The sequence below is a fragment of the Coffea arabica genome, chromosome 8e, assembly GCF_036785885.1.
Source record: "Coffea arabica cultivar ET-39 chromosome 8e, Coffea Arabica ET-39 HiFi, whole genome shotgun sequence".
NCBI classification, from domain to species: Eukaryota; Viridiplantae; Streptophyta; class Magnoliopsida; order Gentianales; family Rubiaceae; genus Coffea; species Coffea arabica.
The window spans coordinates 48806218-48821784 of NC_092324.1; the positions used below are offsets into that span (position 1 = coordinate 48806218).

Below are 15567 nucleotides of genomic sequence, written 5' to 3' on the forward strand. Positions count from 1 at the left end.
TTCTTTTTTCTATTATTTATTCTCAAAAATTTTTTGAATGGATGGTTAAAAAATAAAATTTATTAAAAACATTTTTATTGAATATTTAAAAAAATTGCAAACAATTTCGTGCATTATTAATGATTATTCTACTCATTAGTTGTTATTTCTTAGTGGGTTAAGTTTAATTGGTATCTAAAGTATCATAATTCGTCTTGATTTCTTGACCTTGTTCTCAATTAATTTTCAAAACCTAATTATAGATTCTGATTTTGAAAATTTTATTTTGTTGTGTTCTCAAGTTTAGATCCTAAATTTTGAAATTTTTTTTTTGTTTAAAAAAAAGCTAAAAAAAACCAATTGCAGACATTCAAAATCAAATATACTACCAAGAACTTAAGTTTTGGTGACGTGAGATGAACCCTTGACCTCCCACCGATTTGCCATTATATGTAGCTGTCTTCAGTGGTTTTTTTTCAATGGTGATTCAACTCTCATCGGCTCCTCCTTCTCTTAGATTAGGTTATAAAAATGTTATCATTGCGGTGTAAAAAAAAAAGATCAAATATAAGTTGCTCCAGTTGGTCGATTGATTGTATTTTACTTGCAACTTTAGGTAGTGTAAAATGAGAATAACAAGACACATTAGCTGGTATTGGAGGACACAAGTTGAAGACTCGAGTTTATTCATTTATGACTTCCTCGATCGTAACAAATCGACCTTTCTCAATCGATAGTTGTCCTGCAACTCCAATAGCTACCGAAATCAATCCATCATGCAGATTCACAGCAGGAGCTTGTGCCCCTTTAGCTCTGACCGCAGACAAAAAGTTCAGATGTTCCAAATAGCTGGAACCATGATGCAGTCCATCATATCTGATGAGCAAAATTTATGTGAGGTAAAATACTATAGGTTTGCAGATCAGCAGCCATACTAGCTGACTTAAACGAGAAGGCATGCAATACAAGGGGAGAGACTCACTGTATTCGATCATCTGAGGCTTGCAAGGTTTGTACACCTTCCCTTCCCCCAACTCGAGTGCCCCAGCGTACAATGCTTTCAGGAACAAAGGCCTCACCCTAGAATATATAGTAAGAAATGAAACAGATGCAACACTAATTTGAGTTATATCAGAAACACAGAATCCTACATAGAATAGGAAACACATTCTGAGAAAAATGTAAACTAAGGTCTGTACTACCAATGACATGTCATTCATCTCCAATTTTCCGCTACAGTGATTACAGAATGAGAAGCAACAATGGCATAGAGGAAAATGCAAATTAATGCTGCAGTTCTTCATAATTGCAGCATTTACATAATGGAGAACATGTTCATAATACGTGTAGCTCTTACTTGCATAAGGAGGGAGACAGGATAAGCTAGGAGGACATTTACCTTCCCACCGTCACCAACAACAGATATCTCTTGTTCATTCTTGCTCCCTTCAGCAAACATACAAAGGTCAAGCATGCCACGAGAACCATTGTCGAACTCAATGATTACATAAGCATTGTCAATGATGTCAGGAACCTGAACCCAACACGAGGAAAGAAGAACTCTTGAGTCACATGATCACAAGTAACAAGAGTACATAATATAAAAACACATAAAAATGTGACCTATCAGAGTTAAGTTTCCTCTAGTAAGTTGTTTTCCCATTTCAATTTGCTCTCTGTCACCCATTGAGTTAATCATAACCCAAACTAATATGTAGCGAAGATTATTGATTACTACAACCAAACATAAAAGAAATTTCATCCAGACTATGAGAAAAGGTACCATATCCAAAACCAAAATGGATCATAGGAGAACTTTGTGAAAATGAGGTATTTAGTCAATGTAAATCTGCAGCACAAACTTGACATGGATTATATAGCCCACAGTACACTGCTGCACAGTTCCAGCTACTATATCCAGTTTCTGTGTATGTGGACTATGGACTAGAGAATTCCACAAAAAATCTAACCTTTCCATCATAGATTTCATCTTTGTGATTAACATCAATGGCTCCAGATGCCATTACACGAACAGGATTAGCACCAGCAAATAGCCTCATCAGATCAAAAAAGTGGCAGCATTTCTCTACCAAAGTACCACCAGAATTACAGTTGAACCGGTTCCAGTTATTCACCTACAACAAGCATGTCTTAACAACTCAATGGATGCCAAACCAATACAAAATCGTTCCTTATCTACCTTAACAAGAAAGGGAAATCGATGCTCTCTGATAGCCACCATCTTGACTTGCCCTAGCGTTCCACATTTGACTATATCTATCAGTTTAGCAACAGGTGCCATGTACCTGTACTCAAGCCCAACGTGTACCAGCATATCTGGTCTTCTCTTGGCAGCTTCCACAACCTGATTCAGTGATATTAGAATCCTTTATATTAACACCAAACATCTATAAACATAGAATATGGGATTAAGCATGCAAAAGATAACTTATTCGTGGGAGATCCAAAGAAATAAATTACAGTCACCAGTTATTAAGAGCAAAAGCTTGTGAACGGGATACAATTCTGAAGCAATGCCCTGAGAGACTGGTAAAGTTGAGGATAATTATACCATGGAAACAGACTGAAGTTTCACTTATGCATCTCCAAGTCATACATAGAGATTCAGACAGATTGATAGGTGTTGTGTCAAAATGTTTCTTCGCTGACATAACTAACTCAAAATCGAAGTAGCTTCCCCTAGTTTTGTTTAGTGTGTGCTTTGCCAAATTACAAACTATGAAACGAAAAAATTAGCAGTAAAAGGGACTAGCAAACTTTGTCAAAGGAATGGAACCTTCCATCACACAATGGGATGAATGCAGAAAGGTATGTTCATAAATGAACGCATTCTCTGAAAACTCAAAAGCTTATCTTTTGCCCTTCCCTATAGAATCCTAACTAGTCAAACTAGTCAATTGAAGCCAAAAAAGAAGGAAAGATAATAAAGTTACTCAGCATATGGGGTGCCTGACCCTTCTGCAATCTGCAACAGTTGTGCACAAAGGCTTCTCCACTAACACATGATGGGGTTTCGGATAATTAAGAATATCCATCAAAATCTCAAAGTGAGTCATATTTGGAGTAGAAACCACCACTACATCGCAGAGGCCGCTATCCAGCATCTGCTTATGCCCTGAAAAAACCTTCAAAAAAAAAGTGGAAAATCATCAACGCAACAACCACTTCCTGCTTTCTTTACTCAAATTCTGAAAAAAGACTGTGAAAGTAACAAAACCCACAAATTTAAAACAGATAAATACTTCGTTTTTAAACATATGTCATTGAACAAACAATTTTTTTTTTTTTTTTTTTTTACCTGGAGTGGCCAATTAAAAGATTCTGCTACACTTAGAGCAAGTTGTTGAGAAGGGACATGTGGGTCAGCAATGCATACAACAGCAACCCCTTGGCTTCTGAGATGATACAAGTTGATTAGATGTTCTCTTCCCATCATTCCAACTCCAATAATCCCATACTTAACAATACTTTCTGTTCCAGCTGCCATTTTCTGTTGAGATATTTTTCTTTCTTTTATCTCTACTTCACTGGTTAAAGTTGCCTATTGGGCAATAGAAAGGAAAGGAGAAGATTGCTGATGGGTCTTTTATAGTCGGAGTTTGGAGGCAATCATAACACATGATTAATACAAGGATTCTTCTTCCTTTTTTTTTTTTCATTTGAAAGGATCAATAAAGGTTGCCTCTATATTGACATAATGTAATCACAAGATAAGTGAATTTTAAGGTCGATTTTTGTAGCTAAAAAATTACAAGATTTCCCTGCTACAAAGAATCAAAAGGAAGTTAAAAAGAGTGTTTCTCTAGCATTATAGAAATGAAATACGCTGTGGTCATGTATGAAATGAACACTCTGCAAATATTTATAGGAATGTATCTTGCCTTCTTTTTGGAATGTATTGGTGTTTAATCAAGAAGGGCTAATTTGTTGATTTCTCACCATAGTTAATAATCTTTCCCTTGCTAGGAAAATCGATCAACGTCCTCCCTCAGCTTTTGCTAGTTTAAGTGAGAATAAGCCAACAGAAACACCACGCCTTATCTAATGATATGCCTAAAGGCGCTATCTTTCATCACTTTTCATTAGAGATAAAGATAAGGCGTAATTTTTATTTAGGCACAGAGGGGTGCAGACTGCAGCATTATTAACCATATAGACTAAGGCGGACGCCCGGTATCCATGTCGGACGTGGTCGTCCTCCGCGTGGTGAGAGGGGATTGGCTCGATGGTGACGTGGCGTTAGGGGATTGGCGACGATTTTGCCTTCGTTGCAAGTGAATTTTTGTTTGTGTGGTCGTTGCACCTCATCTTTCCTTTCGTCCCAGGCTTGCTTCTGTCTCTTTCCTTGCCACTGTTTAGCTCTACTGTGGTTTTCTGCAGGCGATTGGTTGAGGTTGTCAGCGACCTCTCTGCCCGCTCATCAGACTCTTCTCTACCGGCTCCAACCAAGTTCCCTTTTGCTCCACATGACCTTTTTTTCTCTTTCTTTCATTCTTTCTTTCGTGCATTGGTCTTCAGACTCTTCACTGGAAAGCTCCACCAACCCCAACCACTCCAGTCGTCCTCTCCCCTTTGTTTCTCCTTTTCCTTTTTTAATCAATCAATCATCTATGCCTTTTGCTAGAAGCGATGGACTTGAGATGACCACTCAGTCCTATCCATTCTTTAGCCTTTCTCTGTCATACATTACCCATTGTGCATTCCCGAAGTTGTGGTCAATATGAGATATGTGAAGAGATCCCCATCAAATTCAACTTTCCTATTCTCTTCTCTTCTTCCATCTCCCTTTTGTTACGGGAGAATAGATGGTGAAAAAATCAGTTGAGCAGAAAAAAATGTTTTGATTAAAATAAAATAAAGGAAAGAGGAAAAAGTGTTGATTCTTCTAATTCCTCCACTTTCTTATGCCCGAGTTCTTTTGTACATTTTTCTGCTTTCTGAAGAAACCGTGTTGTGGGTTTTTTTTCTTTTTTCCCAATAGAGCGAGGGATCAATGATAAAGGAGCCATCTTTTTCAGGTTTGAGGTTATGTTTAAGAGTTTTTATCAATGATTTTTTAAATCAATAGCCTATTGTTGTTTTTTTGCTTGAACTATTTTTATTTATCGGTAGCCTTCTTGATTTTCAAGTTTAGAAGAGATTTTTGCAGTTTTTCGGGACAAAAAACAGCTTGGATGAGTTTTCAGGAAAATTGCCTCGGCGAGTTTCTTGCTACAGATTTATGTGTTTTGGACTATTATTATCTAAGCGCTTTTGCTTCATTGTCTTTTTTTTTATGCTGTTTTAGACATTTATTTTTTAGAAGTTTGGCTTATAGTTTAGAGTAATTTTTGTGTCTTGTAGTTTTGTTACATCTCTACTTGCTTCAGTTTTGTTCTTGACATGTGCAGGTGCTGGCTAATATGAGGAGAGAATGTGGGCTGAATAATGTGACATGCAAAGTATGGAATGGTTTTTTATTTGATAGTAGTAGATTTTAACTCGCTAGCTTATATGATGCATCTTCAGTTCTTCACTGATAAATGATGCATTGCATACTTAGTTTCTATATCAAGACCATAATCTGAAGCCACGTTTGACTAGAGCCCAATAAACTTATAATTGGTCATATTTATATGTATTGCAAGGTGCTGGGACTTACATGGGGTGTTTGGGATGAACAGATATTCACCGTGTGCCCAAATATTATCCTTGGAGCTGATGTCCTATATGAAACAAGTGGTAGGTTTGTCCCTGTTTTTCTCTTCCCAATATGGTGACTTTTTTGGTTTTGTTTCACATATCACTTAACTGGAAAGATGTTTTTACCATGCATGCACTTTGAAGCATTTGATTATCTTTTTGCTACTGTGGCATTTTTGCTCCAGAATTCTCCCTCTTCGGTTTTTATAACAACTTACCACAACAGAAGGTGGTTATGGATTTTCAATTCCTGATTTTTTCTTGGCTAAAGGACATTTGGTACCGCGCTTGGGTGTATCACAGGTTTATGTTAATTTTTTATTTCTCTTTTTACTGTAAACAGTGGCCATCACCTGATTGAGTTCTTGATGGTTAAATGGGGATTGAAGTGCATGAAGCTTCTAGATGGGTTTTCATTCATGCCAGCTGACAAGGCATCTGGATTAAGTGGGAATACACAGTTGGTAGACATAATTTTGGATAATAACAAACTAAGTTAGCATATGGTCGTGATGCTTATTGAGAAAAATGGTAAGATGCGATATATTTTTTTTCTTTGTTCTTTCTCTTTCTCTCTCTCTCTTTTTTTTTTTGCCTTCTTGAATGACTGTTAAAATACATGGGTTAGGGATGACATTAACATGTTACACTATCTGTTCCCCCCTTGTTTTTATTTATTGCTTCACTTCTGGAATTAAACTAAGCTTGATGCTGAATTGAACTGTGGACCATAAGCAATTGTTTTGGTTTTTGTAATTTTTTTATGTCCTGTAACAAGACCACTGCAATCCTGTATTGCATATTCTTTCTGTTTGTTTCTACTTCTGCATTTCCTCATTCTTATGGTTTTTATTGCTAAAGCATTTCCTCAATTTCGAACAGTCTTTTAGAGAAATGGTTGCAATGTGCTTGGTGAAAGACTTAAAAAAGAGGCCAACTGCAGAGAAACTGTTGAAACATTCCTTTTTCAAGAATGCAAAGCCTCCAGGGCTTTCTGTGAAAAAACCCTCTACTGATATACCTCCGTTGTGGAATCGTGTCAAGGCAAATTTGAGTGTATGTCATTTTAATGGTACTATTATGGAACTGCTAACCATCATTTTATTTTCTAATGGTTTACCCACTAAAAATTGCAGCTTAAGGATGCCGCAGAACTAGCTTTGAAGAAAATGCCTTCAGCTGAATAGGAAGCATTGTCACAGGTCTGGGGCATCAGAAGAATTTACTGGCTGTTTGATCTTTTTCATTCTGAGTTGTCAAAGCTCTTTTACTCTTTGAAAGGGATTTCTACATTTAAAACAGTGGTATTTTTTCAGGCAAAAATAACAAAAGATGTAAATATTTAACTGCTGACCTCCTATTTTCTTAACATCTTTTTTCTGTCTTCTTTTTTTCCTTTTAGGTTTCTTATTAGTTTGCTTTCATGTGTTGTAGGTGCAAGTTTGGAGATTTTGTCTTGGATCACTAACTTTGCATCATTTTTTTTCGTTATTATTGTTTAGTTCTATGTTTAGCTTCTTTGTTACATGTGTTGTGCTGCTTTGGTTTATTGCTCTTCACATTATCCTCAGCATCCTCTTGCCTACTGCTACTGTTCCTTCAAAAAACAGGTATTCGTTCTTTACCTCCTTTTTTTTCTTCTTATTTTTCCTCCAGTGACGTGTTATAGCTGTGATAGTTGATGTGAAACATTTTTTCTGATTCTCTTTTATCCTGCATGCTACTTCACGTTTATCCTACATGGTGGTTTACATGTCTTGCATTCCATTTTTTTCCTGCTTCCTAAGATTTGATGGAACTACATATATGGGCAAACATAGAGAATGGAAAGAAATGAACTTTATCTGTGATGCCTTCTTCAGATGAAGATGCGTCAGAAAAATTCTGAATTGAGAAGACATGACTATAGAGTTCCAGTTTAAATGATAAAATTAGTGAAATTGATTCATGTATACAACAAGGGAATATGCTTCTTATACACTAAGGGAAAAGTTGTTTTAAATCTTGATTCAGTCCACAATAAGGGAAAGCTGCAGACAGTAAGCAAAATAGATTTAAAGTTCGTCCTCAATTTTGTTTTGAACTTGGTATATTTTTTTTCCCCATATGTTTTTTACCTCAAGTATACATAATTTGATTTTAGTGAACTCTAGACAAAGATTAATACGGCACAAGTATCATCATCGATGAACCAAATTTTGTTCAAAACTTACCTGAAGGTGTGTGCTTCTATCAAGTAGTTACCAAACAAAACAACTATAAATTTGTAAGTTTGGGGTATTTTTCATTTCGTTCTTACCATTCATATTATATCACGTTCATAATTTTGTCTAAACAACAACAGAAAGTTCCAAGATTTGTTGGATACTTCATACATAGTGACCTGACGCCTTCAATTACTTCGAGAACTGGAAGGAAAACAATGACAATTGCAATGCGTGAGAGGCAGTTTGCAGATAGCTGGGATATCTTTCTGATTGAGCATCAATTGTAGCCTGGAGAAACATTAGTCTCTGTTCCTGATAAAAGAAGTTCCACCTACACTTTCCCCACCTTTGATAAGGATGGTGTAGATGGTCAATTCCCATGGAATAACATGTTCTAACTGTACTCCATAATAGGGAATACAACAACTTTGATGTATCTAAGTAAATATCTTCCTCGGATTGTGTTTGTTATTCTTTACCAATTGATATAAGCATTGCATTTTCGATGTATTTGTTTGTTTCTTTTCAATGTACTCTATGAGGCTTGCTAAATAAGACGTTCTTGCTTTCTAAGGCATATCATTGGTCCATTGCAACTTAAAACTTATCTAATGCATAACATTTGTATGCTGTAATCAGGTTGACGTTTTCTTTTCATTTGGAAAACTCCAACCTTTAGTGTCAACATTTTATATATAGTATTTGTCGATGCCATTAAATCTTGGGCATGCTCAAACTTTAGTGTCAACTTGAATAATTTACGTAGATTATATGAACTCTTATGTTGTTCACTTCTTTTCTGTTATCGAATTATTCTAAATTTCACTTTCACGTTGATTGAGATCATCTACCTTAATTTGAAATGCTCAAATATACAAGAAATGTGCCAAGCGACCTTTTCAAACAAGCTCCTTTTGTATTTAACACTGAGTTTGTTTGGATAAGAGTTTATTTGGATGATTTCTTTGAGATATTTACTGTAGCACTTTTTGTGATGTGATGTATGTGAGATAAAAAGGTGATTGGAAAGATAAAAAGGTGATTGGGATTTGTGAAAACAAATTTTGCAAACCAAATTTGGCTTGTCCAAATAAACTCACTGTAACTATATATTTGGGCATAATTATCCATCCACCGCGCATCCGCGCGGTGTCCCCGCCTAGTATATTATATTGTTCGTGACGGATGCGGACGAAAGCGCAGTTTTCTGTGACGTCTTCTAGAAACGCACAAACGTCTTCTCCGACAAGTTTGTCACGCTTTCCCCTTTCACAAGCAGTTCAACAATCATAAGCCCTATACATACTCCCCAAAATCTTCCACATTTCTCTCTCTGAACCTTCATTATTACAACAGTGAGATTGCACAGGGAAGATGAAGTTCAGGGCAGCTACTCAGAGACTTCTTCTCTTCGCTCAAGCCGCTCGCCACGCCCGAAATTTCCACCAACAGCCTCGCCACTTTTCTACGTTCTTTCGGAAGGTACAATCCTCTGCAGCCCGTGCTTCAATCAATGGCGGCGGCGGCGGCGGACGAAGGGGTAGCTCTCAAGGCACAACTCCCACTTCACTCTCTAAAACTGCAAAACCAAACAAAAACAAAAATTAAAGAAACAAATGAGAAAGAAAGATAGCAGCATAATATCAGAGAAATGTACGAAAGCGTATATGTGTTTATGCAACTGTCGTGCTTATTTGTTGCTCAGGGTTTAACGATTTTAGCTATAATGTTACTCCGTAGAAGTTTTTTCTAATTAAGTTAAATTAGTTATGCACTACATAGTTAATTATTGAAATTGAGAGTCATTTGTTGTGTATGTGAATGTTGAAATTTCATTTGGATTTTAGGTAATTCTTTCTTTGTTCCGGGAGCAACTGTGGGAACGGTACTTATGCTTGGTGCGCTGCACGCTCGTCGACTCTATGATGATAAGAAGGTATCTCTTTCACCATAGACCTTGGAAAAACTCAAGGTCATGCGGTAATATTTGATTATTGAATTTGTTTTGGATTAAAGATATGAGTTTACATGTATGAGCAGTTTTGGTATTTAAATTCAATTGAAATAACTTCTAGTGCTATACCGCGTGAAATTTTACTGCTGGAAACTATTGAGTTGCTAGAATATGCAAATGCCAATAGAATCTTTTGTTTATTTTCGTTGGCTTGTCATGTAACTTAGTGGAAAATTTGTAGGGCTAGGATGCTGTCGTGGAGTGACCACATTTAGTTTGATTTAAAGATTCATGGATAGAAGTGAAGAGGTAAAAACGAATTGAACATAGAATGAGGCTACTAGAAGATTTTTCCTGCCTTTTTGTGATGTTTATGATTATCTGAGTCAGATATTGGTTTCCAGGGATATTAAACAGTTATTCTTGTGTCTCCAATTCTGTCCGCTTCTTTTGCTTCAATTAATATGAAGGATAACTTCCAAGTGGAACAATCTTGAAATGTTCCCTAAGTATGCTGTCTACCAAAGAGAGTGAGTTTGACTATGTATTGGTTAATTTCTTGACAGTTGTATTGCTTCTTAGTCAGTTGGGTTACATGATCATTATAGCATATTTTTAGCATGCTTTGGGATCTTCTCAATTTTCTTATGACAGATCGAAGAGGCTAGAGAGAAAGGAATTGAATTGGAGTTCCATCCTGATGTAAAGGTGAACTGCTTTTTTCTTTCCATTGATGATTTTCATTTCAACTACCATGATCTTTCCCTAGTGAACTTCATTTCAAACTTGTGGCTTTGTGAAACCTCAGGCTACATTCTTGAGCTTCCTACCACTGCGTACCATTTCAAGGTTTTGGGGGTTTTTGACCAGTGTGGTGAGTTTCACTTAGAAAAATTGTCAATTAACTAGGTGCATATGTTGCAAACGTTTAACATGTGGTTAACATTCCTAAAAATTTCCTGTTGAATGTTGCTTGACCAGGAATATCCCATCTGGCTGCGGCCACATGTCTACAAAGCCTGGGCTCGAGCATTCGATTCCAGTTTGCTACTTTTTCCATTTGAATAATTTTTTGGATTGGCTGATTCAGTTTTACTATGTAGCTTTAAACAGTTTCCTTATGGTAGAATATGCCTTAAGCAAGCAAGCTGCACTGGACCAATATTTTGGGAGTTAATCATTGTCTTTGTAATTCAGACTTGGAAGAAGCAGCCTTGCCTTTGGAAGAATATGCATCTTTACGGCATTTTTTTGTTCGCACATTGAAAGAAGGCTGTAGACCTATCGATTCTGATCCATGTTGTCTGGTAACTGGTAACTAGCATCTTGGAGATAGTCTTGGTTTTATTTTCTGTTTTGCGCTATTAGGTTCTAAATGTCTGTTTAATTTACTGTTGTGTCTTGAGTTCATAGATCAGTCCTGTAGATGGAACAGTTCTAAGATTTGGAGAGCTGAAGGAAGCTGGGGTTATGATTGAGCAAGTTAAAGGATTCTCTTATTCTGTTTCTTCCCTGCTTGGAGCAAAATCATTCCTTCCCATGACTGCTGGCGAGAACATCCAACAAGAGTCTGGTGGAGAAGATAAATCTATGGGAGACGAGACTCAGAAATCATGGTGGAGAGTTTCTCTGGCTTCTCCGAAAGTTAGAGGCATTTCACCAGAGAGGTAACTAAATTCCCTTGTTTGAACATCTCTTACATCATCATCAAGTAACCTTAATGTCACCATTATTGTTTCTTTTCCAAATCTACTCCTGAGCTCAACCTAGCTCTTTCTGATTTTTTCTGGGATTAATCTCTCTAGTATTAATTGGAGAGTATATTTGTGAATCTAGATAATATTCGCTGATTGCTTGATCACTTGCTGAAATGAGTTGGTGCTAGTCAAATTTTCTTTAATCCTGATCTAAAGCTTCTTTTTGGCACCAAAATACATAACTCACCCGTCATATCTGGAAGTTTCACTGAGCTCCCTGACTTCACAGAATAATCAATAAAATTTACTGCTTAATCTGTTGATGCATTTTCTTTGTTCAAGTGTAGTTTCTACCCATGTAGCAGTTCCATGACAAATAGCATGTGATGTCACATGGAGAACCCAACTTAATATGTCTGTCAAATTCTTATGCAGCCCAATGAAAGGCCTTTTCTACTGTGTAATTTACTTGAAGCCTGGAGATTATCATCGGATACACTCTCCAGTAGATTGGAATGTACTTGTTCGTCGACATTTTTCAGGTTAGTCTTTGTTCCGCTGTATATTTTTGGAGAATAGCATTTGGTTCATAGAGGAGCAGACTTCTCACTGTCATTTTCTATGATTTTAACATTTTTAATCCTTTTATCTGTTTCTCCTTCCTTCTTTTATAACCATTTTTTTGTCCTTCCCAATGTGTGAACAGCTTATAGCTGGCAATGATTTTAGGAATGTTGAGTTTGGCTTGCTTTTGTCGTTTGAAATTTCTTAGTTACTTTCCCTAGTAACTCAAACTTGCAGGTGCTCCAAAGTTAATACATGGGGTAGCATTAATGTTTCACTGAAACGCAGACATCAATCTTGTGTATGAGATGAATAGTTTTAGGATTTTAACTTTTATTTCCTATTTCTGGATTTAACTATTGGTGCCTTTTCTTTTAAGATAGCTTCTGATTTGTTTGACCAGCATTTAGGCTTTTGAAGTAATAAAATTAGCTTTATTGAAGGACTATAAATCTTTCTGGCCATACCAACCCTAACTCGTTTTGCTCTCTCTGTGCTTCTTTACTAAGTCCATAGCTCAAGTTTACCTTAGCAGCAGTAAACCTTACTTATTCCTTAACAGCCTTTAGCAAGCAAGTTGAATCCACTGAAGTGCACCGTTGGAGTAATATCAGGGCGGTTTTTGGGAGTAGTAGTTCACAGGCAAGGAATAGCTGTGGATTCAGCTAAAGCGAGTGTGGTATAGAATATGCCTCCACCTAATGGCGATTTCATGGACGAGGTTGCCGTGTCCGTCGCACTCATGGTCATTAGTCTGGTTAGCTCTTCCCGATAGGCTAAAAAGGAAGTAGGCATGTTATGGGCAATCACTTACCTAAATTTATTTTCTCCTTTTTTTTCCTCCTGCTTTTTGGATGAATTAAAGATACCCCTACTAAATTTTGTAGTTATACTATTCTCTTATTGGCTGTGCAGGTCGGCTTTATCCTTTGAATGAACGTTCTATGAGAACAATCAGAAACCTTTATGTTGAGAATGAAAGGGTAAATATCTTCATCCAATTCTTTTTTTTGTGGGGGCCCCCGGGGGGGGGGGGGTGGTGAGGAGATGACAATGTTTTCATTCACATTATTGTTGAGCATTGTCCCCAATTCATTTATAGGGTGAAGGGACTTACAAATTCTTAGTTTCTAACATAAGTTGTATTTGTTATAGTTGCACAAAATACTCTCGAGGTTGAATGTAACAAATTATAGTAAAATATGTTAATCTTATCTCTACAAGGTGCGAACTGCCAATTTTTTCCCTCAGCGATTAAAATACATAAATATCTTTGAAGTGCCAAGTTTTTCACTCAGCAAACTGCCAACTGGTAGTGGAAATAATTTCTTTGAAGTGTTTCTTGCGAATTTACCAAGTCAATTTGCTATTTATCTGTAGGACTTTCATCTGTGGCCTTATAAGCATAATACCTCCATGCACAGTCAGTGCTTGGTCAGATTTCAGACACATTTTTCTTTTTCCTTTCACAGAGTTTGTTGAACTCCTGGCAATCATCTCAAGTTATACCCTGTTAATTGTTTGTGTGTGTTTTGTGCTTGAGAATCGAGGCTCTCCATCATGTGCTTGCTTAATATAAAATGGATTATTATGGACCGCATAGAAAAATGCCTTGCACACCTTTTGTTAATATCTTTTTTTTCATTTTTAAATTGTATGACCAGGTGGTGCTTGAAGGTCAATGGCAAGAAGGATATATGGCAATGGCAGCAATTGGTGCTACAAATATTGGTTCTATTGAGGTTGGATTACAAAATTTTCCATTTCAAATTATTAGCATTATATGTGTTGAAATACAGCTTGTCCAAGGTACAAGTTTGTTTGGTAGGTGTCCCAGCTGCATTCTTTTGTTCTAAAGCATACGTATGAACTTTCCAAACTTTTGTCAAGTTGGCTTCCTCTAAAACTTGCTAAAGGATTTAAAACACCTGGATTTCTTGTCAGTAGACATTGCTAAAAGTTATTTATTTAATTCAATAGGCATGAACAGTGAATTCTTTGGATTTGGGAGTGTTATTTGCCCCACTGCATGAATCCAGCTAAAGTTCAGGCTGTTCGAAATATCTGCTACTGACAAATTAGCATACTAACACTATTTTTGATGTGTTAAACATGATATAGTTAGTTGGCATCACAAAATTTCCTGTTGTTAGCTGAGAATAGTTTCTGTTTTTCTGTCCTCTTGCAAAATGTTCATTGGACAGCTTTTTGTTGAACCCACACTGCACACAAATCGGCCCAGAAAGAAACTTTTGCATTCAGAACCTCCTGAAGAACGGGCTTATGAACCTGAAGGCAATGGCATTATGCTTAAGAAAGGAGATGAGGTATGAAAGGCAATCTGTTTCTCTTAATAAAGTAGAAGCAGGAGATATATTGATGCTTTTTTCTGAAAAAAAAAAAACGAAAGAGCACAAATTGGCACTTAATATTTCCACGAATTTGGGTTGCTGCCTCTGAGCGTGAGTGTGCGTGTGCTTGTGCTTGTACAGTACACTGTAGCTGATGAAACACAGCCATTCATTCGCTGAGAAACCTGTGGAAACTAGTTGGGCTTGTTTTAACTGATGGATTGTTTCTACTATTGCATGTTAACCACTTTTTACGCTTCCAACTGGTCATCTGTATGAATCGTGGCTTGAAATTGATTGTTCACTGCATCTTGATTTTAACATTGCAGGTAGGTGCTTTTAACATGGGATCAACTGTAGTACTCGTCTTCCAAGCTCCAGTTTCATCTGCAAATGAGCGTATGCCATCTGACTTTAAATTTTGCATTGAAAGAGGGGACAGGATCCGTATGGGTGAAGCACTTGGTAGATGGCATGATGCATAATTAATGATAGCTCGTCAAGCATGCTGTGAACCATTCCGAGGATTCTTATGAATCGTGACCCAGATTTTTGGTGATGAATAGCTAGCTATGAAAGCTTTGCAAACGTCCAATTTGTATCAAGTCCACCATCGGAAATACGGTGTCACATTATTCTGGTGGAAGTGACAAATTTTCACCTGTAATTGATAGAAATTTGTTGCTTGAGAGTTTCTCAAGATGGTTATGTTTATCCTTATCAATAGTGATTGTGCGGTTTATTTGTGCCAATTATACTGATTCCATTCGCTGTCAAGCTTGAGCTTTATGGATCCAATTCAAATGTCTTATTAGCTATGATAAATATTCTAGCATATAATTTAGCAAGTTATCTCAATTACATGCTAGATTGTTGGTAGCATATCCAAGGTTGGCAATGTCAAACCTAAGGAATTAATAGCATATAAAGACTCCTTGTCTCAACATATTTCCTTGTGGACATCGTTTACACACAAAAAATTTACAGCATAGAATACCAGAAGTTATTCAAACAAGTGACCTCCACTGATCAGAAACCAGAGCTTACAATTCCCCAAGATAAGCAAGCATTTACAACAGATTACCAACAGCATATTTGAATATGCAGGATTG

General features: G+C 36.8%; 2 protein-coding genes across 5 annotated transcripts; one reads left to right on the top strand and one right to left on the bottom strand.

Annotated features, from left to right (window-relative positions):
- Positions 1 to 560: 560 nt before the first annotated feature.
- Positions 561 to 4114, bottom strand: LOC113703600 (uncharacterized). The gene is made up of 7 exons (XM_027225021.2): positions 3299 to 4114; positions 2955 to 3125; positions 2180 to 2344; positions 1950 to 2114; positions 1379 to 1513; positions 962 to 1059; positions 561 to 855 (listed from the first exon to the last, which is right to left on the bottom strand). Exons 1-7 carry the CDS (start codon positions 3485 to 3487, stop codon positions 663 to 665), a joined length of 1116 nt encoding a protein of 371 aa, XP_027080822.1. The 5' UTR covers positions 3488 to 4114; the 3' UTR covers positions 561 to 662.
- A 4932-nt stretch (positions 4115 to 9046) lies between these two features.
- Positions 9047 to 15207, top strand: LOC113703599 (phosphatidylserine decarboxylase proenzyme 1, mitochondrial). Of its 4 annotated transcripts, none has more exons than XM_027225017.2 (12): positions 9050 to 9429; positions 9737 to 9825; positions 10498 to 10551; positions 10652 to 10717; positions 10825 to 10885; positions 11041 to 11150; positions 11257 to 11510; positions 11976 to 12082; positions 13020 to 13087; positions 13769 to 13846; positions 14309 to 14431; positions 14785 to 15207. In XM_027225017.2, the coding sequence occupies exons 1-12, from the start codon at positions 9264 to 9266 to the stop codon at positions 14938 to 14940; spliced, it is 1332 nt and encodes a 443-aa protein (XP_027080818.2). In that variant the 5' UTR covers positions 9050 to 9263; the 3' UTR covers positions 14941 to 15207. The 4 variants fall into 4 exon arrangements, with proteins under 4 accessions (XP_027080819.2, XP_027080818.2, XP_027080817.2 ...); XM_027225016.2 differs by having other exon boundaries at positions 9052 to 9441; XM_072060870.1 differs by lacking the exon at positions 9050 to 9429 and adding an exon at positions 9491 to 9542.
- Positions 15208 to 15567: the final 360 nt, after the last annotated feature.

Excerpts from the sequence above, each read along its gene's own strand:
- LOC113703600 (XM_027225021.2), bottom strand. The coding sequence starts at position 3,487 with ATGGCAGCTGGAACAGAAAGTATTGTTAAGTATGGGATTATTGGAGTT. Across the intron at positions 3,126-3,298 it reads CTTTTAATTGGCCACTCCAG|GTTTTTTCAGGGCATAAGCA; the intron begins GTAAAAAAAAAA and ends TTTTTTTTGAAG. Across the intron at positions 2,345-2,954 it reads CTGTTGCAGATTGCAGAAGG|GTTGTGGAAGCTGCCAAGAG; the intron begins GTCAGGCACCCC and ends TCACTGAATCAG.
- LOC113703599 (XM_027225016.2), top strand. The coding sequence starts at position 9,264 with ATGAAGTTCAGGGCAGCTACTCAGAGACTTCTTCTCTTCGCTCAAGCC. Across the intron at positions 9,826-10,497 it reads GACTCTATGATGATAAGAAG|ATCGAAGAGGCTAGAGAGAA; the intron begins GTATCTCTTTCA and ends TTCTTATGACAG. Across the intron at positions 14,432-14,784 it reads TGCTTAAGAAAGGAGATGAG|GTAGGTGCTTTTAACATGGG; the intron begins GTATGAAAGGCA and ends TTAACATTGCAG.